The 23,837-nt window shown below is 41.0% G+C and overlaps 1 protein-coding gene across 1 annotated transcript in view; it reads right to left on the bottom strand.

Moving 5' to 3' along the window:
* Positions 1 to 679: 679 nt before the first annotated feature.
* The window catches only part of Pth2r (parathyroid hormone 2 receptor), a 79,269-nt gene continuing 56,111 nt past the window's right edge, over positions 680 to 23,837 (bottom strand). The window contains exons 10-13 of the mRNA XM_041631909.1: positions 18,109 to 18,203; positions 5,395 to 5,533; positions 3,543 to 3,584; positions 680 to 1,774 (exon numbers count right to left, since the gene is read on the bottom strand). Coding sequence (XP_041487843.1) covers positions 1,382 to 1,774; positions 3,543 to 3,584; positions 5,395 to 5,533; positions 18,109 to 18,203 — 669 coding nt within the window. The 3' untranslated portion in view covers positions 680 to 1,381. The remainder of the gene's footprint in view (positions 1,775 to 3,542; positions 3,585 to 5,394; positions 5,534 to 18,108; positions 18,204 to 23,837) is intronic.

The following is a 23,837-nucleotide window of genomic DNA, read 5'->3' as shown; positions in this document are numbered from 1 at the left end:
TAAAAATGTAACTTAAAGTTATGATAAGAATGACATAAACCAAGCATTTCTATAGAATATTTATGTCACAAAGTTCTTTTTTAATATGTATTTTTTCTTTTCTATCATAACATCTCTTTGAAGTAGACCAAAAGTTCCTATATTTTTAAATTGACCAACTGAATTATAAAAGTTTTTTCATTCTCTACATAAAAGGAATTCATTATTTCATTGGTTAATGGTGTCTGTGTGTGTGAGAGAGTGTGTGTTTGTGTGTGTGTGATAGTGTGTGTGTGTGTGTGTGTGTGTGTGTGTGTGATAATGCTTGTAAGTGCATAGCACTTAGAGTTGGTAGAGGACATTTGAAACCACATTCATTCAATAGCTTGGGAGAAGCCGATGCACCTTGTGAGTCATTGTAAAAAAAAAAACCACTGGCATTGGTAAAACCTACTCCAAAATTACAGTGAGCCAATGCTCGCAAAAACCCTAGCAGAATACCTGTGCTGTAGGATGTACTCAGTAAATGTTTTCATAACTGAAATTGCGATTTTGGCAAAACATGGGAGCTATGTGCTGGGAGCTGAAGACTTGGGGAAAGAACCTGTTGGTGGCTTATCAAGAATGATTGTGTAATGATGAAAGGAAACTGTAACGACCAAAGGTGTATCTTTAAAACAAAAGTTTAATCTATCCCCCATACCATCTGTCACATAGCAGACAACAGAACAGACAAAGATGCAGCGTGGGTTAGCATCAGGATGCGCGAGCCCACACAGACTCAGCTTTCAAACACAAGGTCGCTGACTGAGAAAACCTTTGACTTGTCATGGCTTACGAAAAAGAAGAGCAAGAGAAGATTTTGGCTCGTCACACAGGGGATATTCAAAGGAAAAACAGAGTGGGTTTCTTTGCTCCTAGAATCAATCATAACTGTCAGGAATGTATCACTTTACTAATGCCCAGTCAATTGATTTTCCAGCATGTCTTAGAATCTGTCTTCCAATGTACATTCCTTGATTGCTCCACTACATAGTCAAGATGAGTGCAATCATGGAAGTTCACTAAAATGAGAAAGACAGAGTGATGCAAACTTAATGATCTTATCATATTCAGGGTGATATTTCTGAGAGAAAGACAGAGCCAAGCATTTGAAACCTTTTCTGTGCAAAAGAAGTAAAATAATAATAACCACAGAGAAAGTACTAATTTTAGGAGGAATAATGCCAACATAAGTTAATAAACTACCTCAATAATACCCTTTTATGCATGAATACTTTTAGTAGCCAACTGGTGGAAAGTGAAAATGTTTAAGCAAAGCGTTATTCCAGAATTCCAGTCTTCCAGCTTGGGTTATCTCCTACACCAGATCCGCCAAATCATTGGAGCCACAAATGGTGACTCAGAAACGCTCGGTTTGTCCTTTGCATCCTTCGGAGTCTAGGACGAACGCCACTGGCCTGGAAGACCCCCCTACTGTAGTATCGTCTCCCTGCCTTCCAAGACCTTCTTCAGTCTCCTCGGGGGTGGAGTGCAGCTGACAGTCCTGCTCGGAATTACTCCAGACGTAGCCAGGCAGAGTCACATGGCTGTCGATCTGTCTGCTGGCATTCTTGGTGGGTTTGCCAGGGAAGAGCACTAGTCGGGTGCCTGCCCCCATCTGTGACTGGCTGCTGGTGCTGTGAGTGACAGTGGTGAGCACTGAGCCGTACCTGTGGCCACCACAAGGTGGCGTGCTTTTCCAGTCGATGGACAGGTTCCACCGAGTCCACATCTTCTTCATCTCAGCCTGCACCTACAGCGCAAGAAACACGCGTGCACGTGTCAGAAACCATAAAGGAGTCCCACGCACCCACGCCCGAGTTATGACGAACTTTACTTGGATCTTAGTGATAATAATAATAAACACTGGTTGAGGTCCCTCTGTGTTCAGGGACTCCACAGATCTGTGCCTTCCATACCCTCAAAGAGACCTTTCCAATCAATGTTACTTTCTGTATTTAAATAAGACCGAAGCGCCACTGATACAAGCAATTGCCTTATCACCAGGAAAAAAGAATTCCGGGTTCGAAGAGTCTGTGCAGCGGGGAGCACAGGACTTTTCATGTGACAAGTCCATCTAAACCCTGCGTGGAAAAGGCATAAAGTCTCGCACACCCCAGGGATAACCTCAGCGCTCCTGAAAGTGTTTGAGAAAACTGTAAAGCTTCAGGGAAATCCTGCTGTTCATCCAAGCCAGTGGACCTGATAAAAGTCCTGCCTTCTTCCTCCAAACACTTTCCCACAAAGTACCCACACTGTCCTGACACTCACTCGGAACTCCTCCCTAGGGCCCGGTAGTCCCTTAAGAGGCTGTGGCTTCTGCTGCCTTGTTACAGTGGGAGGAGGATGGGACCTTAACCTATGATCACTCCGACCCCTGAACGCTGTCTAGTTCTGTGCTTTTTCATTTATGCCTCTAAGCTCTCCAGATCTCCATTTAACATGCTCTGCCTAAATAAGAGATCAGCTCTTTGCCCGACTCTCTGTAGCTACTGAATCAACACCACCCAAGGTAGAGGAAAGCCAAGGAAGGTACCATGCTTGTAAGGAAACTGCCATATTGTCAAAACGCAAGAGCCAACAGGAGGGGGGAAAGAAAAGGATAGAGATAGACAAGTAGACACTGTAACTGCACTCTGAGGAGATGGGGCTTGCCCTCCACACCTTCTATCAAAGTGTCCTTTCTACCGACTCTTTCCTGAGAGCACCAGGGAAAGCAAAGACCCCAGGGGAAGCAAAAGCGTCACTTGCGCAACACACTCATCTCTTCATTGGGGGTTAGGGGGGTGGGTGACGCTGACACACTTAGCCCTGCTGAAAATTAAGGTAAAAATAACACAGCAGTAAATCGGGATGGCGCATTGGTAAGTTGCCACTCGAGAGCCTTATGCTTAGACCAATATCCCACAGAACCAACGTTCTCAGAAGAATCTGGTGAGCCACTGCAGCAGCAACTATCATTGTCCTTCTGGGACTTGGAGCAAACTGGAAATCTGAGAGAAAAAGGAGGCAGCAACCCAGGCAACAGCAGGGCATGCTGAATCCGCCGGGGGTCATCTGCATCATCCACATGATCATGTGATGTGTAGTTGCTTCTCTCTGCTGACTTCCAAATGGGTTGAGATAGTGCCATCCTCAACTTGTCCTGAAAACCTTATCTGTTTTAATTGAATTTATTTTCATTTAGATTCATCCTAAGGAAAGCAGTTGACTTTTTATAGAACTTTATGTGGACTAAAAGTTTTAGTATTAACCAGAATTGATTTAGAATTAACTAAAATAAGAATCTCCCTCTTTGGGAAAGATCTCAGGGTTTTGAGGTCAGTCTCTAAGAGTTCCCTTGCTTCTACCTTCCATCATGGGATGATGTGACCTCCTTGACACAGATAGCCCCACGTTTAAATCTGTGAGAAACAGACCACTATCTCCCCTGTGTAAATTACTAAGCTTCTTGTGTTCTGTCAAAAAGACACAAAATGGATTAAAACAAAAATTGATTTGGAGCTCATCTTCAGACCTACCTCTCCATTGCAGTAACAGTAGACGATAGACACGAAGAAACCCTGGAGAGAAAAAGGCTAGATGAGTCCTCCGGCAATTCATGAAGCACATAGCAGAGACTGGACTCATATCAAATATCTTGTATCAAAATGCACCAACTGAAAAGTTGGCTTTTGATGATATCTTCAGAAAATTACAGAAATTATTTCCTCCTAATATTTCCGAATATTGTGTTTGTCTGGGTGACCTTTCCTTGGTTTCAACCAAACCAAGCACCTCAGCAAAACACTCCAAGGTTCACAAAAAACCATTTTCTATGATGTGGTTTCATTTACATTACTGCTGGAGGATCGCATAAACCCATCCCCTGCTTGGTAAAATATGCTTCTATTTCTCAAATGCTAGCAGCTACCGACATTGAATATTATATGTGAAAGCAGAGAGAACATTTTTTTCACTCTGAAGTATCTATTGAGCTTAACCACTGCGCTAAGAGTGACTCAGCATAACAGGGGTGAGAAAGTGCGAGACCTGCATATAAAAACATTAGCCAACAGCCACATGAGAAAAACAAGGCTGTGAGGGTCTTGTGGGTAAAAGCAACGTTACCGGGAACAAGTGGGTGGGTGCACTGGACGAGAAACTCAGCCAAGAACTCTCTGGGGCAACATGTAAGCTGGTCAGAGTGACAAGAAGATGTCAATTGGATGAGCATGGGGGAGTGGGACATTCAGGGAGAAGAGAGCAGAGTGTGATGCCCACATGCCCACCTCCACCTCCACCCCAGGCACGCTGGCGAAGCAACAGCCAGGTCCTGTGAGTTCTGTGGGAGATTCAGTGTGTGTTGGCAGGCTCCAGGCCATGCAAGGCTGTGTGTGGCAGAAAATGACACTTGAACTTGACACCTGAATGCCGAGTGCAACAAGAAATCTTTGGAAATTCTTGACAAGTAAGTAATACATCAAATGTAAACTTTCCAGTTGTTCAGGCTGCTGGGAACCTGGTTACAGATGCTATCGCCTTATTAGAACGTCATGCCTGTGGAGAGTTGGCACGCTACTAATTAAGAGCCCAGGTCACCTTGGGCTATCTTCAGTTCCCCCAAGAGTCACCCACCTTGTAGCAGACCTACACCGCTTTAACCATCAGGTAAAAATCTCTAGAAAGTATTGACTTAGTAAGCCACTGGCTCCCACACCAGGAGCTCAGAGCACTCTCAGGCTGCACCTGAAGTCCATGGTGCAGAGCTTTGACTTCGTGATGACTCGCCTACATGATGACCACACCAACATACTTGATAAACACACCGACATGACTCCCTTTCATTCTGTCATAACCACATCTAGGAGGGCAGCTTCCATCCATACTCTCTGGCCATGGTTACTCATGTCTGCCTCAAACTCTCTGTTGCTCCCTCTGGTATAAATGCATCAGTAGATTCAAGTTGAAGGGAGGAGGTGTGGTTGCAGTCTTCCTCTTTACAGTGGGATGAAGGGATGGGGAAAACTTTTTACCTTCCTGTCCCTGTCACTCCTTTCCCTGCTTCCCTGCTTTTGTCTTCTTTTTATTCTATTACTTTCCACACACACACTCAAAGAAAAAAGAAAAAAAAAAAGGACTGTGCCCTGCAGTGATGTGTGTTCTCCAGCAATGTGCCTTGTTATCTTGCTACCCAGGCTTGTTCCTGTGCCAAACAGCTCCACACCAGTTCGCTCTGGGGTCAGAGAATTAACCTGATTCCTAGGAGGTAAACACATAGTGTCCTCTACAGGGCCCTCAGAAGACAGGTACCTAGAACCAGAGCAAAGGGCAGAGAAAGAGGTGGAGGGAACTAACAAAAACTAATCCCACATTACAGACGCTGCTGGTCACCTGGAAGGAGTTGAAGAAGAGCTCACAGTGCATACGGATCTCCCACCAGAGGCCGGAGAAGGAGTGCGGCTGGCAGATGAACACGATGTAATGCACCCCGAACACCAGCACCAGAACCAGCGTTGACTTAGCCAGTTTCCTGGAAAAAAAAAAAAAAAAACACAAAGTTTTCTACGAAGCAACCTCGGGTGCCTTTGGGAAAGCAGCTTGTTGCAAAAATGAGTCAGAGATTCCTCAGCTGCCACTTTGCCCTTTCTCTACTTTTGCTGTTTGCACGTTGCTGTGTGTGTGTCTGTGTGTGTGTGTGTGTGTGTATGGTTGTGGTATGCATGTGTGTCTGTGTGTGTGTGTGTGTGTGGTCTATGTATGTCTGTGTGCCATGTGTCGTTTTGTTGTGCAGATGCTTATGGGGTGAGTATGTGTTGTTTGTGATGTGTATGGTTGTGTTGTGTGTGTATGGTTGTGGTATGCATGTGTGTATGTGTTTGTGGTGTGCATGTATGTGTTATCTATGAAATGTATGCATATGAGTATACAGGTGCTCAGGCACTGGCACAAGCAAGCAGGACATTTGGTGTCTTCCTCTATTTCTCTCTCTTTTTTTTTTTTTGAGACAGAGTCTCTCACTGGACCTGAAGCTCACCATTAAAGAAAAGTTGTCTGTCCAATGACTTCTCAGGATCTGCCTGTGACTACCCCCTAATTCTGTGGTTACAGGTATGTGCAGCCATGCCCCGTTTTTATGTAAGTGCTGGGGAATCAAACTCGGGTCCCCATTCTTGAAGAGCAAGGGTCCCCTCTCAGAGCCATCTCCCCAGAACTGCCTCTTGTCCCTTTATAGTAAGTCTGGCGGTTGATTCTCACTTCCCATGATCAGTATCCCCTAGGTCTCTCTAATTTCACGTCTATTCTTCTTGATGGTAGGCTGCTGTTTTTATGAAGTCATTAAATGGTTTTGGTTGATGTACTGTGTCATCTTTAACGTTGGTGTTTGAGACTGAAGCATTTCCTCCATCTTACACCTGAGCTTCAGGGAACATCAGGGAAGAGGGGGCAAAACATTTTGTAAGGACTGGAAGACCAGGAAGTCTGCTGTGAGACGGTGCCATCTGTGAATGACAGAAAAGGCTACACACATGAAATCTCAACAATATGGCTGCCTAAATAAGACCCGAGCAATTGCAATGCTGGTTGACATTCCAATGTGGATGGGTGAAATCCCATGGGACCCCATGCCTAGATTAATGACTGCTGAGAGAGAATCGGTCTTCCCCGGGGATGAGCCCTCCAATTGGTTATCCCCAATACCAGGGGTCAGCCCTAAGAACTTATGCACATGAGCGCCAGTAAACTGATTCAGCAGGTTATATTTATAAATTTTTTATTGCAATAATAGCTAAGAAATCTAATGATAATTAATGACAATAATAATTAAGGAAAGCTTATGAATTTGAGATAGAGTGAAAGGAGCATAGGAAGAAGAGGAAGGGAAGAATGATATAAAGAAAGTACATATGTATATGAAATTTTAAATATTAATTAATTTTTTAAAATCAGCTACTCTTAGAGATACTTTGCAATTCTTATGAGTTATATGTGCTCAGTCCTTCCTCTCAGTCTGAATGTTCTGTCAATACTCTGTTCTAACTACCTGTCGTTCTGTTCAGTTCTCTGTCTGTCTCCATCCCTCCTTATTTTTCCGTCTTGTTTTCTGTCTGGTTGTTTGGTTTGTTGGCTGGTTTTTTTTCTTTTCTTTCTTTTATTTTGAGAATGGGTCTCACTGCATAACCTTGGCTGGCCTAGAACTCACAGGGATCTGGCCTATGTCTCTGCCTCTGCCCCTGCCTCTTTTTTGCCTCTAGAAGGCTAAAACTAAAAGTGTGAGCCATCCCTGCCCTGGCCTGTATATTTGAAGCAATCCTGAGTTTTCTGATGTAATGGTGTGATATTTAGTTTTAGGTGTCAGTTTGCCTAGGATGCACAGATGACAGGTAGTAATGCATTGTTTCATTGTGTCTGTGAATGAGATGGTTACATGCGTGGCTAGACTCAGTATGAAAGGTCTGCCCTCAGTGTGGAGCGATGTGGGATTCCCCTCTGTATATTGTGAGTACCATTTGTTAATAAAGAAACTGTCTTGGGTCTGCGCAGGGAATAGAGGTAGGAAGGGAAAACTAAACCGAGTGCTGGGAGAAAGAAGGAGGAGTTAGGGAATAGCCATGGAGCCAGGGGGAGACAGAAAAGCCAAAACTTTGCTGGTAGGCCACAACCTCATGGTGATGCACAGATTAATGGAGATGGGTTAAATTAATATGTAAGTGTTGGCCAATAAGAAGCTAGAACTAATGGACCACGCAGTGATTTAATTCATACGGTTTCTGTGTGATTATTTGAGGTCTGAGATGCAGGGCGGCTGGGAAACAAACAAGCAACCTCCCACAACAGTGGAGTGTAGGCAGGCACCACCAAGCACCTGGGCTCACTGCTTAGTATTCATAAAGAGGACAAGTACAGGCAGGTTCTGAAGTTTGGAACACCAGTCGGTTCCAACAGACCCACTGATTATCAGCAATGCTGCCTTGAATGAAATGTACAAATGTGGAATTGTAAAACTGAAGGAACTGTAGGCAAGGTAAGGCTCAGATCAGTGGATAAAAAGTCCACAGGCTACAGGGGAAACTGTGAGTGAGGGGCAGGTCACTGCACCAAGGGAACAGACAGTTCTGACAGAACCAGAGGGCAGAAGAAAGGTCTGTTTGCTTCTCCTCTTCTGCAGCTGGACACAACTCTCCTGCCTTCTGCCTTCCAGGCACAGCAGCCTTGCATCTGGGAGTTGTGCCTGTAAGCTGTTGAGCTGTTGAGTGTCCCTCTTAGGCTGAGGGTTACACCATTTGTTTCTTTGATTGTAAAACATTGAACTCTAAACAGCATCCTGGAACTCTGCTTACTGAAGGCTTGGCACAGACTTCTCAGTCCCCAGACTCACAGGAACCAGTTCACCAAGTGCTGGCTCATGTATCCACTTCTCTATAACTGCCCATCAAGTCAAAAATCTGTTTGTATCATTTGTATGCCCGTGCATATCTTGTCAGGTCTATTGATTCTGTCCTGAGAGAACCCTGTCCGGTACAGAGTTAAACTAAAATGGTCCCCCCAATCCCATCTCTTGATACTTACGTTCTTGTCATCTTTTCCCTGAGTATGATCAGGTTGGGGGATTTCTTCTAATAGATTAAGGCAACAATGAAAGAATACCACTTCTGGGACTGAGCTGCCTAAGATCTAACTGCTATCTCCCTGGTCTTCCATAGCAAGACAAGCTGCCACAGGGTGAACTGTTTTCCTGAGAGGCTCATGTGACAATAAACAGTAGTGCATCAGCTGAGAAGCACCCAGGTCTACCAACAGTGGTCACACACACTCAGATATATTCTCCCCAGTTCAGATTTCCCATAATGCCACCACCCTGATTGACATTTCAGTTGCAACCCTGTAATAGCCAAGTAGAGGAGGGGCACAGAGACTCTTGACCTACAGAGAATGAAATGGAAAATATGCTACATTAAACCACAAAGTTTGTAGCAAGCAATTCATCCATTACCATGATGCCAAGGGCACCATTTTCCAGTTTCGGGTAACTTTTGTTTTGTTTGCACTCTTGATCTAAGAAGTTGCCAAATGTAACCTATTTCTTTCTCATTCCTCAAATTCCCCTTTGTGAATCATTTACACCCAAGAACCTTGAACAACTTCTCCTTCCATCCTTACCAATGTCTCCTCTCATTGCATTATTTATTTATTATTTCTCTTCCTGTAAACAAGCTGAGTGGGTGAGACAAGATCTCACTAGTCTAAGACCAAAGAGAACTAGATTCAGAATCCCGGCTTGATGTTTTCTAGCTATGGAATACTGATTCGTTTATCTGGTCTCAGAAATGGGGGCCGGATTTACAAGTCTCTAATAGTTCAAAGCTTTCTTGGCAGTCATCATTCTCATCCACACACTATCCAGGAGAGATGGCTTTCTGGAATTCCCACGGGTTCACATGAAGGTGACTAGCTCGGACATCTAGAGCTGTCTTCCTCCCTCATTCACTGTTTCAGTACTGTCCAAATCATCTGTTCCCTGGGCGCTGATCAGCGACCTGCCTCTCACTCACAGCTTCCCCTGTAGACTGTGGACTTTTCATCTGATAGTCTGAGTCCTCACTTGCCTTGCCTACAGTTTCTTCAATCTTGTAATTCCACATTAGGCCATTCCATTCCGGAGAGCATTGCTGATAAGCAGTCAGTATCTGGGACCTGATTAACACTCTCAGCGCTCAGAACCTGCCTATACGTGTCCTCCTTCTAAATGCTGAGTAGTGAGCCCAAGCTCCTGTGGCTGTAAGTTTTAAAAGGATGTTATAAACACCTAGGGCATTTTATACAGGCTAGTTAGATTCAGGAATTGCATTAACTGCAGTTGTATAGTCTTAAAACTCTTGTCTAACATCTCTCTGGGGAAAAAAAAAAACACATTCTGTTTTTAAGATGCAGTGTAAATTCCCCTGGAGAATGCTCTCAAAATCAAGCTAATTTTGCTTGCTTCTACTTTTGTAGCTAGGAACCAAAAACGAGGTTCAAAAAACATTAAATCAGAGAGATAGTTTATGAAATGGTCACAATGCAAAAGTTTTGTCACCATTCAGTTTAATGCAGACAAGAGAAAAATTGCATTAGGCAATGAAATCCATTTGTTATCCTGTTAGTCCTGTCCCTGGAGTTCTCTCTTCTTGTCTATGACTAAGCTATTTTATAGTTCTGTAAGGAAACGGGATCATCTGTAAAAAAAAAAAAAAAAAAAAAAAAAAAAAAACAGAAAAACAGTAATTGAATTCATCTCCGGTGTGCTGTATAGCAAAGTACCACAAAGTCCCTGCCTTAAATGAGACTTACTCCTTTCTGTTGATATGCAGTGATAGACATACAGATCTAGAGCTTCTCAAAACTGAACTCAAGGTTTCATCTAGGGTTGGGTTCACATCTGCGTCCAAAACACAGGCTCTCCCAGGCAGGGTAGAGTCTGTGTAACATATCATAAGACTGACTAGCACTCTTTGTCATATATGTAACCTAATCAAGGGAGAGAACAAGAAAGCCATCATAGATCCTGCCCTTATTCCAGGTCCAGGTGACAGAGCAGGCATTGCACGTGACACACATAGGATACCAAAGGCTAGAGATCCCAGTGGTATCATACAAATCTGTCTAGCACAGTAATGCAAGTCATTCCTGGCCACTGAAACACAAACGGTATCTAGCAGAGTATTGATGTCTCTGACTGTAGCCCTGTAGGTATTAACAAGCTTTGCAGTTTGCCTCCCTTTATAAATTCATTCCAGCATGCATTTCCTAACTATATGTTCTCTTTTGAACCAGGTGAAATGTTTCATTATTGTCTCCTTCATTAATTATGGAATTAAATAAAATGTTGGAACTGTGTTCATGCTTATATATTACCTGTGATTACATCCTCTTTTAGAATTTTTCCTTCAGAGCATATGACTAGCACAAGTGTACACATAGGTCATTATCTATTCATTGCAGGTTGAGCACAAGCATCTCTGGAGCACTGATGTTTATTAGTGTCCATGTGATCAATCATATACATTATACAGCTTTATAGCTTGGCTGTCTACAAAGATGCAGCTGTGTAATGAGATGATCTGGGCATGTAACAACTGATATAAGTCTTCTGGCTTGCTGGAAGAACGGTGATTGTTCCAGCTACAAGAGAAATGCAATGGAGTCAGGTGGTTTGGAGACATAGTGTCCTATTTTGATGTGGGCTGCCCTTCTCTGTATATGTGTTGCTTTTATTGGTTGATGAATAAAGCTGGTTCGGCTAATGGCTAAGCAGAGTAAAGCCAGGCAGGAAATTCAAACAGAGATATAGAGAGAGAGAGGAGGTGGAGTCAAAGAGCTGCCAAAGGAGAAAGCTGCCAAAGGAGAGCTGCCAAAGGAGAAAGACACTGGAACTTACTGGTAAGCCACAGCCTTGTACTGATACATAGATTAATAGAAATGAGTTAATTAAAGATGTAAGAGGTAGCTAGGAATACAACTGAACCATGGGACAAGCAGTGTTGTAATTAATAAAGTTTTGTGTGATTATTCAGGTCTAGTCAGCCAGGAAACCAAAGCACTGTCTCCATTACATAACAGCAACCAAACATTTGCGAATAACAATTTCCACATAGAGCTTGAGAAAGCGTTTTCTTGTTTTGTTTTGTTTTGTTTTTTTAAAAAAGGGATTCTTGACAAACAAGAAGAGTCGAGCTCAGCTTTTTGGTAACTGCAGCAGCTTCTTGGTAACTGTCTTTTTCTCTGGTAGACTCTGTCCTTTAAGAGAGGCTTCCTGACTCAACATTAGGGGCAGGAACCTCGCAACTCTTTTAAGAAGCACTGCGAAAAAAAAGGCTTAAATCGTGTTTATGAGCAGCCAGAGGCATATTTCTTGGTAGAGGCATGGACCTAGAAACTCTGCAGAGTTATGGCAAAAAAAAGCATGACTCTGGCTAGTACTTCTGCCATGAAGTTAGACTCTCGAGAAGCCAAGGAATGGGGTGGAGCCAGCCACCAAAGACACAGCTTTAATCCTAGCCACTTAGCAGGTTTAAGACTCATGTACTCAGGAAAGATAGATGCATACAGTAAAGATAGATTCAGAAGAATAAGAAAATAACCTCTAAATGGTTTATAATGTGTTTTAAAATGTACATAGGCTTAGGAGAGAAAAGAAAAAGGATAGAGAAAGTCCTTTAAAAAAAATAGAGTAGTCAGGTGTGTTAGCACACACCTTTAATCCCTGTGCTTGGAAGGCAGAGGCAGGCAGATTTATGTGAGTACAAGGCCAGCCTGGTCTACAGAGTGAGATCCAGGACAGCCAAAGACAGACAGAAAAACCCTGTTTCAGAAAACCAAAGCTTAAAAAATAAAAATAAAAGAAACAGAGAAAAAAATCAAGATGAGAAATACACAAAGAGTCTGGATTAAGTGTTTTATTGTGTTTTCCTTGAATTTTTTGACTGTGAAGGAGCTAACTACTAAGAGACGTTTCATTGTGTGGGGTGCTAAGCTAAGCAAACATATATATTTTAAAGTTATCTTGATCTCAAAATTTAAGTCTAAGGACATGTTACTTTGGAAAAGAGGTTTTGCTTTTGCTTTCACAGAGGCTAGAAAGCTGTGGATTCCTTAATGGCTAATGTGGTTTGATCAAACAAGACCTCCTGAAGCAATGACCCAGGTGGTCCAACATCTATGACAGCTTAAAGACTGCTGGCTGAGATGGACCAACCACACAGGATATCCCATAAAAAAAAGTACCTCCAATCAGCAGGAAGTAGTCTAGATAACTGTGCTCAAATTCCCAAATATTGTTTTTAAATGTTTCTTTTCATTTAAAGAAGATTGATAAATGATTAATGCTCACAGTCAAGGTCTTTCTAAAGAAAAATGGGGGATATGATATAGAAATGAATACTTAATATTAGTATGGACTTTGTTTTTTGCTACAAATTGAAGGTCAATTTTGTTATGTGTATATATCTACCCTTGTTTAAGGTATTATTTTTATATATAAACATTTAAAATGTAATGTGTGATTAAAGATTATTAATTAATAGATAGTCACCTGTAATAGTCAAACTGTAGTCATATTAGATTTTCTAGATGTGCAGAGATATATTTCAGATGGATAAGTATTCTTCAAACCTTTCAAAGACCTACAAAATTTGGCATTTAAAATGTTCTAAGAACTTAGATTTTTCTCAACAAGGAGACATATCTGCTTCAGAGAGGTTGAGGGTCACTGAAAAAAAAATCATTATGGAATTTGCCTCCAATGTGACAAAGCTAGCCATTTGGGCAAGAAATTTCTCTTGCCTGGACTGCTTGATGGTATGCTGCATGAATTGAACATGCAGAACACACAGAAAAGTGACTGCTGAACTTCCCAAAAGATGGGATGATTCTTCAGGGTTCCTGTTTCACAGAAGATACTGGCAGACATTCTGCAGGACACAGAAGAAAGAAACTGATAAACGTTGCCAGTGCAAGGCAGAACAGAGCTTCAAATTTTGTGTTTCACTAAAAAGTCTGCCAGATGTTATGGGCCTATAGGCTAAAGATGGATGCCCCAACATTACAAAGAACTTTGTATGACTGTCCAAGCAGCAAAATGTCTCTGTCATTTCTAGAACTTTGGAAGTTACAATGCACTTCCTGATTGCTTAGGTAATATTATATCATTCTGGGGCCTTTGATGGAGTTGAAGACTAAATAGTTATAATTATAGCTTTCCATAGTTATGATAAAAGATAAATTAGATATAGAACTTTAGTCTCACAAAGATAGGCTAGATGATAGACTATTTTCCTTAATTAGTCAAATGTAAATGGATTAATATTATAACTATAATTCTTGCTTAATAAATGCTTTGTACATATACTTTTACTATGTTAAAGCTAAAGCCTTTCTTTTTAATTAGACAGAAAAGGGGAGATGAAGTGGGATGTCTTTCTGTATATGTGTTGCTTTTGTTAGTTGATGAATAAAGCTGGTTTGGCCAATGGCTTATCAGCCAGGCATGAAATCTGAACAGAGATAGAGAGAGTAGGTGGAGTCAAGGAGATGCCATGAAGCTGCCAAAGGAGAAAGAAGCTGGAACTTTTCCAGTAAGCCACAGCCTCATGGAAGTGCATAGACTAATAGGAAAAGGTTAATTTAAGCTATAAGAATTATCTAGGAATACCCTTGAACCATAGGCCAAAAGGCATTGTAATTAATATCGTTTCTGTGTGATTATTTGAGTCTGGTCAGCCAGGAAACCAAAGCACAGTCTCTGATTACACTATTTAGAAAATAGATGCTCATTTCATACAGTATCTAGCCTGTATCATTCACTAGGTAAATTCATACATAAAAACCCTAGTAATCTTTGTCAAATCATATTTAACTAAAACAAAAGAAAACAGGCTCAGCAACCCTGTCTATCCTAAGCCTTTTTTGGTTCCTCCTGGCCTTAAGTGACATTTTCATGTCTATGCAAGTAGGTTTTTTTTTATTTTAGTTTAATTTTTTATTCTAAATTCATTTATTTATTTATTGGCAATTAGTTTTTTCAGGTTTCTCCTCTTTAATTGGCCACTCAACTTATATACAAACTTTACAGTGTACAGGAAAAAAGCCAGTATTTAAATCAAATAGACACAGCTGCCCATATAAATTTTTCACTTAACAACTTCACAATTCAAGAAAAACATGCAAATAGAATTTTTTGTTGTTTTTTGTTTTGTTTTTCAAGACAGGGTTTCTCTGTGACTTTGGAGCCTGTCCTGGAACTAGCTCTGTAGACCAGGCTGGTCTTGAACTCACAGAGATCCGCCTGCCTCTGCCTCCCGAGGGCTGGGATTAAAGGCGTGCGCCACCACCGCCCAGCCCGCAAATAGAGTTTTATAGATGCATTTCTGCATATGCTTTCCTCACTTCAAGAAAAACTTCTACAAGATATCAGACTCTCTCTCTTCTTTCCTTCCTCTCTCCCTCTTTCCAAGAGGGAAGTGTAGCGAATGAAGCTGTATGCTACTTTGCACTGTGCTACTGTAGCATCCTGCAGCTGCCTCACTTCTTGTAAGAGAAGCATATTATCCATTTCAGCTGAGGATAGAAGTTCAAAGAAGGAAAATACCCATAAAAATTAGACCATAAGTGATTATTCACCTTTAAATCTCTCTGCTTTGCTGTCATACTGCATTGGTCTTATTCTGATGTTAGGCAAACATCATATTTAATGGCATATTTAACATCATATTGAATGACAAATTCAATTAGAGAAAACATTCAAGTGTTTTCTCCTTGAACTCTTTTACACATCTTTATCAAGTTCTGACAACTCGCCTTGCTTGTTAAAGTAAATTAGAATAAGGCAGAAAAGACCAATTACTGGACATTGGTTTATTTTGTGCTTTACTTGAAGCACCTGTGTGTGTTGTCTATTTGCCAAGCATAACTTCACTTGCTATGGAACAGAATGACCTGAAGGAGTAGCTGAAACAGCGGGTCATTTCCCTTAGCAACTGACGGCCACATATCTACTACAGCATTTCACTTGCTTTCTTCAGATATAAAATGAGAATACCATCTGGATCTTGGATCAAAGCCTTTCAGAAACTATCCTGGCTTCGGTCCACAGATAACATCTCTCTTTCACTATCATTGGCACCAGAGTGCTTACACTAGAATGATTCTGGCTACATTTCTGGAGGCCCACAGTGAGATCTCCCTCACCAAGACCCCACTTAATCCAGAGAGGCTGCCTCTCCCGGGCCTCAGCCCACTGAAGGGCTCTGGAACTAGGAAACACATGCCCACAGTGGAGTTCTGGGGTTCTTGGAAGATTTGCCTGACACTGCACAGAATGCTGCTTTAAGGTACAGGTGTCACGTTGTTTTCTGCCTCTTATTGTCTCCTTATTCCATGGATATGCATCCATGCAGTCCACACTCAGCCTCTCTGATCCTGTCGCATAAATTAGTCAGGAGGACAACCTTGATCCAGGGAAAATTCAATCAATATAACTCATCAATATAACTAACACCAACTCCACTCCTGGAAGAGTTCTGCCATTGCATGAAGCTGTAAATGTGAAGCCTGGATTGCCCTGGATACCTCAAGATGTTAGAGATACCTGAGCTGTGGGATACCTGCCAACAAGAGCTGATAACAGAGAGTAGAACCAGCCCAAGAGAAAGAAGTATGTTGCAGTCAACAAAGCTAAAAGGAGTTGGAGATCTGAAGGGTGTTTTGACATCAGATATGGAGATATAGAGTTTGGAGTTTGCCCCATTGGTTTTTGGTCTTGCTTGGTATTTTCTCACTATGCTCCTTTTCCTCCATTTTGGAATGGTAATTTATACCTTGTGCCATTATATGTTGGAAGTATGTGATCTGCTTTTTCATTTTTACTTTATAGGGATTAGATAGAGATAAGAGCTTGTATAAGTCTCCAAAGAGACTTTGGACTTTTAAAGAGGGTTGAGACTGATAGACTATGGGGACTTTTGAAGTTCTGAATTCTTTTAGCATTGTGATATGGCTACCAAGCCAATAGGAGCCAGGAAGTGAAATGAGGTGGTTTGAACAAAAATGCCCTTCATAGATTCCTAGGGAGCGGCATTATTGGAGGTGTGGCCTTGTTATAGGAAGAATGTCAATGGGGAGTGGACTTTGAGGTTTCAGAAGCTCAAGCCATTCCAGTGGCTCACTGTCTCTTCCTGCTGCCCGTGAATCCAGATGTAGAACTCTCAGCGACTTCCAGCACCATGTATATCCACGTACCACCATGCTTTCTACTTGACTAAATCTCTGAACGGCAAACCAGCCCCAATTAAATGTTTTCCTTTATAAGAATTGCCATGGTCACAGTGTCTCTTCACCGCGATAGAACATTGACAAAGGAATAAACATTTAAGTAGTGCACTCTCAAGTTAGAACTAACTAATACTGAGACAAGAACACAAATTGTTTCAGATAATTGTTTCAATAATCTGGGGTTTCTGAAATCGAGTGCTGAGCTGAAAATATAAATAAGCATCCTGCATTAAGAACTAAAAATCTATACCACTTACAAATGACATCACACTTTTCACTTTATAAAGAAGAATGAAAGGTTGTTTATACCCTCCCCACTATGCCATAATTCTTGGCCTATATCTTTACTGATGGACTATAACATGGGACACGCTATATTAATTAGTACAGCATAGGCATTTATCTATAGATTCTTGGGCACAATGTATATCACAATACTACCACTGCAACTCACAGAACATAGCTGGATTGGAAGCTGCAGGTTTGTTCATACCGTGCATCCTAAGACAGTCCCAGCCATCCCCGCCATCTTTGCTGCTGGACAGAAAAGGCTGACTGCACATTAGAGGAGAAGGAATCAGTAAAGAACTTGGAGAACATTTGTGAAATAAAATCAAAGTGCTGAACATGGTTTGCTCCTTCCTGTGTCTGAGAGAGTACTTCATAGCAAACTGGGGTAGAAGTTGTTACCTATTTAAAAGATGTAAAACCTAGTCCATATATGTACCTGATTACTAGATGTGTTAGTTCAATTGGGTACAGGCCATTATTACTCAGAATCACAAACATGGCCACTGGAAGGAATGGGCACTCACATAAAATGGACTGATAGTGATTATGAACACTCAGTTTGTCATGAAAGACAAAGAAAAGGGACTCCTCCAATCAGTGTATTTGAAACATTCTTAAAATTTGCATTTGGTGGGTACCAAGTCGCCAAAGGACTAGATGCAATACAACAGATGTACCTGCTTGATTATTTTCATAAGGACATTTTTTAAATGCAGACAGTTGTCAAAGATAATCACAATGATTTTTATATAAATTCATATAATTTATAGAAAATTAATAACCTGCTAATAACAGACAAAAATACATAGAGAATCCAGTAAGAAGGTTTGGAATATTTGCACCTTGATTATAGACAAATTATAGATAATTTCTCCAACAAATCACAGAAGTGAATGAAACAAGAACACACAGTCATAGAGTAGATCCCCCAGAGACACTTCAGACTAGCTCGTGTGGATTCTTTAAACAGCAAACAAAACATTTCCTCTGATGGAGGCACTGGATTACCTGTACTGCTTCCTCATGTCGTGCCCAACTGCATTGGTCTCCCAAATCTTGGTAGCGAGAACTCTAACTGTATTCAGGAACAGAATAAAATTCAGCTGAAAGAAAAAAGAAGGCAATGTCATAAAGAAATTAAGCTACTCTTCAAGACATTTATAGAAATTGAATAATTTGAACTTCTTTGTATTGAGACTAAGAATTACTCACTCCATAAATTTGGATAAAGAATCTAAAATAAGACAGTAAAAACTACTAATTCTCAATTTGCCTTCATTTATAAAAATAAAAATTAAATTTTTAATAGCATTAGAAACCAGAAATATCACAGAATTTTCTACCAGGATCTAATTTCCAAACATCACATGAAATTCGTGGTAGGTTGGTGAGACAAAATTAAGCTATTGTACACACAGGACTACCTTTCTAAAAAATAAATACCTGGCGTCTGCCTCTGTGTTGAAGAAGAGAAATAATAGAATTATTGAGAGAATTTTATTCTTTCCTGTGATGTAAAATGTACTAGGAGATGCATGTTAAGAATATTTTATAAGATGCTGTATAAGGAAAGACACCTGGTATAGAAAGTTACATTGTATTTGAAAAGTAATGGGTGTGGGAACCACTAGAGAGGACTGAGCTCTGTCTTCAAACAAGGGTTACAGCAGAAAGTCGTTGAGATGAGCGCTTGTGTAAGAGGCAGGTGCTTCTAGACTAATGGTTCGTGGCTCCCATTTCTTGGACACTCTCTGAGTCTCACGTGAATAGGAGATACTTTTATTGTGTACAGTTATTAAGGACCCAAAATCTTCCAATTCAAAGAGATTTGACCTGGGGTACCCAGCTGTCAGCTGGAATTTGAAGCCATATGCAAAGTTCCATGATGTGTTTATGGATCACAGTCTCACCTTCGTTCTTCAGACAGACTTAAAAAATAGAAAACATGAGAGTTGAAGCTTTCCACGGGGATTGCTTTCTAAATGGTCATATTTATTTCACACCCCAGGATTTCCTATCTACCTGACAGCAGTTTCCAGCAATGCAGTATGTCTGGAGTGAATATCTGGGAGAGGCTGAGTCATGGCAACAGTGTGAGACACTGGGCACTAGAACCTGAACCAAAAAGTGCCATTGGTGCACACCCAGCGGTGCACACCCAGCGGTGCACACCCAGTGGTGCACACCCAGCGATGCACACCCAGCGGTGCACATCCAGCGGTGCACACCCAGCGGCAAACCGTCACTTATCTTTCCTATTCCTTGTAATAGAAGAGCAACCATATTAAAATACCCAGAACCAACGTCTCTGTCTTCATGTCAATGTCAAAGATAAATTCTGAAGACCAAAAGATATTTTATTGGAAGTAATACATACCAGTTAACCCACCAGTTTAATAAAAGAAGAGATAGTTAAGAGAAGCTAAACTGATTATTAAAAAAAAAACTAAGAAAAACTAAGACTGAGCAAAGCTTGTTAGTTTCAAAGAAAATATACACATATATATGGGCATAATAATACATGTAAGAATAGATGGCCCAGTCTCATAATAGAATAAAAAATGTATGTTTTCTCAACTCATCGCCCAGCCTATAATGTATGCATGTGTATATGTAAGCAAATGCATATGAAAGAATTCAAGAAAATTGCTCTAAATAACTTAGGAAAATATAGAATATAGGGTAATTGGAAAGTGTTATTGGCTACTTAATATCCTGAATTTTTAACATGAGATGGTTCTTTAATTTTCACAATTGCTCTAGGGAGCAGGCATATCATCATCATCATCATCATCATCATCATTTCACAAGGTGACATTTTATGCAGCCACACAGCCAGTGAGGGGCAGGGCGCTAATGTGGACCACACTGCTGGATCTACTGTGTACTCTTGGCCCTTCTGTTGCTCTGCCTATCAAATAGAACTGACAAAATAAAAGATTGAGTTGATTCAAAATGGATCAAAGACCTCAATTTAAATCTGAAATCCTACTTCTAGATAAAAACATTGAAAATGTTCTTGAGAACAACGGGGTCAGCAAGAACTTCCTAAACAGAACCTTCCTAGCATAGGAATCAGCCTGGGAACCAACTGGTGTGGCTCCAGGAAACTAAAAATTGTGTGCACAGCAAAGGAACAACCAGCATAGCACACAGGCCACAGGTGGGAGGAAATCTTTACCAACTACACCTCAGACACAAAGAACTGCAGAAATTAATGCCAAGGAGATAAAATGGCTGCTCAATACACAGACTAACAAGAAATGTTGGGGAAGACGTGGAGGAAGAAGAGCCTTCATTTCACTGGGGGTGCGGGCTGAAAATTAGTACAGCCAGTGGGAAAATAGGTTTGGAGTTGCCTCAAAAAATTAAAAATAGAACTATCAGATCCCCCATCTATTTCACTCCTGTGCATACACCAAGAGAATTTCATACCCTGCCACAGAGATATTTGAATCCCCATTTTTATTGTTACTGCACTCATTATAGCAAAGAAGTGGTACTAACTTAGATGCTTATGAACAGGTGAGTTGATGCTGAAAATGTGGTACATATATAAAATGGAATATTACTCAGCTCTGGAGAAAAAATGAAATCACAAAATTATCAGGAAAACTGATGGCCTTAGAATGTATAATGTTAAGTCAGGTGGCCCAATCCCATGATGGGATTTTTAAAATGTATGTTCTCCCAATTCATCACCCAGCCTATAATGTATGCATGTTTATATGTAAACAAATGCATATGTAAGAATACTATAACATTTTTAAAGGAGAATAAGAAAGGGCAATAAAACAAAGTCAAAATACATACTAATGAGTTCTCATGTATAACATTCTTTGTGTAATTTCTTTGACTCCACTGTCAAAATGTTAACACATTCTCAATGCAGACTAGGCCCTTAATGGGCAATGTCTACATATGATTCCATGAGGGGTTGTTCTCTACCTGGGAAACCTGAATTTTAAGTTACATGTTTTACTGTTTAAATATTCCTGTAGGGACTAGCTCTTTGGAAGCACTGCCAAATTCCTAATTTCCATGGTGAGGGGAGGGAACATCAAGAATCTTAGTTTCAAAATAATAGAGAATGAAGATTGTTGAGGAAGAGTGCCAAGAGCAGGCAAAAGAGCCAGAGATGCACCGCTCCCACCATTAGCAGTCCCACACAGACACCAAGCCAACAACTATAACATCTATGCAGAGGATCCGCTACAGACCCTGTACTTGCACGCCCTGTGCTTGCGGCTTTAGTCCCTGTGAGTCATTTGTGGCCTTCTTAGTTGATTCAGGGGGCCATGTTCTCCTGGTGTCCTCCATCCCCTCTGACCCCCACAATCTTTCCTCCCCCACTTCCTTGGAGTTATAGTAGGTAGAGCTAAGCAATACTGTAGAACGACAATAAAGAAACAGATCATGAAAACTCAGACTTTGAGAAGCCCACAGCTGGCATTTAAAAAAGAATCAGAGAACTAAAATAAGAAATCACAGGCGGCCACTCACTGACACATTTGAATTTGTATGCCTGTTTTTTTTCTGTAAGCTGTAGTTCATTTTCTGAGAACTCTTCAAAATAAGCCACAGGATCAAAGAATGGGCAAGGTGGAAACCATTTAAAAGATGTTTTCGTGACGGTGATTTGACGATGAGAGGGTAGAGATCTTCACATTTAAAGAGCCCTGCATGAATCAATGCCGCTGTGAGAACTTGCAGACTGCAGTTTACATCATACATGGGACTAAGAATTAGAAAAATGTGGATCAGGAGTGCGCACTTCTTAGGAGCCATTTTTATTGTTCTGTCTTTACAGTTCTCTAGACATTTACAGCATCAGTGTGCTATGGATCAATTTCTGTGCATTTAAGAAGAACCAGCTCCTCAGAAGACTAATGATCTACTTTGAGAGAAGTATGTTTAATACAGAGTTCAGATTTTCAGGACTTTTTTTTTTCTCAACTCATGAATGTTTTGTTCTACATATCTGTAAAAAGATACCTCAAAGACTTCTGGCAGAGGAACAAGATGGTAACTCTCAGAAAAGCTTTTAGAAAAATCTTAAAAGATGAATTTTTAAATATCATATCCATTGCTCTTTAAAATTTGAAGAGAGAATAAACAGGTATAATCTACTCTCTGTCATTTAGGTCGATGATTCATCTCTCCAAAGTATTACCACTGGAGGGTCAACCTCCACAATCAATAAACTAGGAATGAGTAGAAATTTGGTAAGAGTGGATTTAAATAGATAAAGTTTAGTATGTGTCTTTGACAGAATTGGGAATACCAAACTGATTTTTTTTCTTAGAGAAAAGTCTTCCTTCCGGAAGTATTTCTTAAATTTCTCAAAAATAGCACTACAAAGAAAAGTTGAGCTCTAATATATACTGTACAGGCTGTCTGTGGGTTACAGACTAACAAGAAATGAACTATGCATTTTGTATTTATATTTATTATAGAATCAAATTGTCATATTAGAATGGAATATTTATTACTTACTGTTCAAAAGCCCAGTAATTTATAATAATATACCTATAAACAAAGTAAAAGTATTTCTCATGTTCAACATATTAAGAAATAAGCCAATTTGTGGTGTGAATGACTGGGCAGCATTTAGAGGTCTCTGAGGGGAGTGGACGCATAGCACTTGACTTTAAAACAGACGAGTATTGCAACAAAGGGTACGGGTTAAGTCAGGGTTAACCAAACAGAACCCTTCCTGCCACTGGACAGCTGAGTTGTAGAAGGTTCTTGGGTTTATTCACAAAGTGGGCCTGTTAGGAACCCTGTAAATAGTGGAGATTGCCTCACTGACTGAGATGCTTTTCTTCCTTCCTTCCCTCAGGTAGCTTCAGGTAGCCAAATCCTTTGTTCTGGGAACTTGCACTAAGCAACCAGAGCAACCTCCCAAATCTCCAGGGACAGCGCTGTTCCTCAGTATCCAGTCATGACTCCACTTACCTAGCAAATGACCTCCTCCATGATTTGTAGCTGTGCCTTCATTCCTGGCACAGAAAACATGCCCCATTCACTTACAACTCATGCGAAGAGATGCTTAAATACAACCAAATATCATCTATTTCTCATTTTCTTTCTCCTAACCTGTCAATTCAGTACCTCAGATTTCTTTTTATTTATTTATTAAAAATCTATCTTTTCTCATTTTACATATCAATCCCAGTTCCCACTCCCTCTCCTCCTCCCATTCCCACTCCCCCTTCCTCTCCTCAGAGAGGGTAAGGCTTCCCCTGGAGAGTTGGAGAGTTAACAAAGTCTATCACCTTGCTTTGAGGCAAGGACCAAGGTCCTCCCCACTATGTCTAGGCTGAGCAAGGTATCCCTCCAAAGATTCCAAAAAGCCAGTACAAACAGGGATAAATCCTGGTCTCACTGCCACTGGCCCCACAGTCTTCCCTAGCCATACAACTGTCACCCACACTCAGCGGGCCTAGTTTGGTCCTATGCTGGTTCTCCCACTGTCAGACCAGAGTTGTAGGGCTCCCATTAGCTCAGGTAAGCTGTTTCAGAGGGTGTCCCCAACATGGTCTTGATCTCTTTGCTCATATTTTCACTCCTCCTACTCTTCAACTGAACTTTGGGAGCTCAGATCAGTGCTCTACTGTGGGTGTCTGCCTCTGCTTCTATTAGTTTCTGGATAAAGGTTCTATGGTGACATTTAAGATATCATCAATGTGACTACAGGGCAAGGCCAGTTTGGCACGCTCTCCACTATTGCTCAG

This window comes from Microtus oregoni, unplaced genomic scaffold, assembly GCF_018167655.1.
Source record: "Microtus oregoni isolate MIOR12 unplaced genomic scaffold, Mior012 000038F_ref0000394, whole genome shotgun sequence".
Classification (NCBI taxonomy): Eukaryota; Metazoa; Chordata; class Mammalia; order Rodentia; family Cricetidae; genus Microtus; species Microtus oregoni.
Note: the sequence above shows the minus strand (reverse complement) of the source record. Positions and strands in the feature narration are given on the sequence as shown.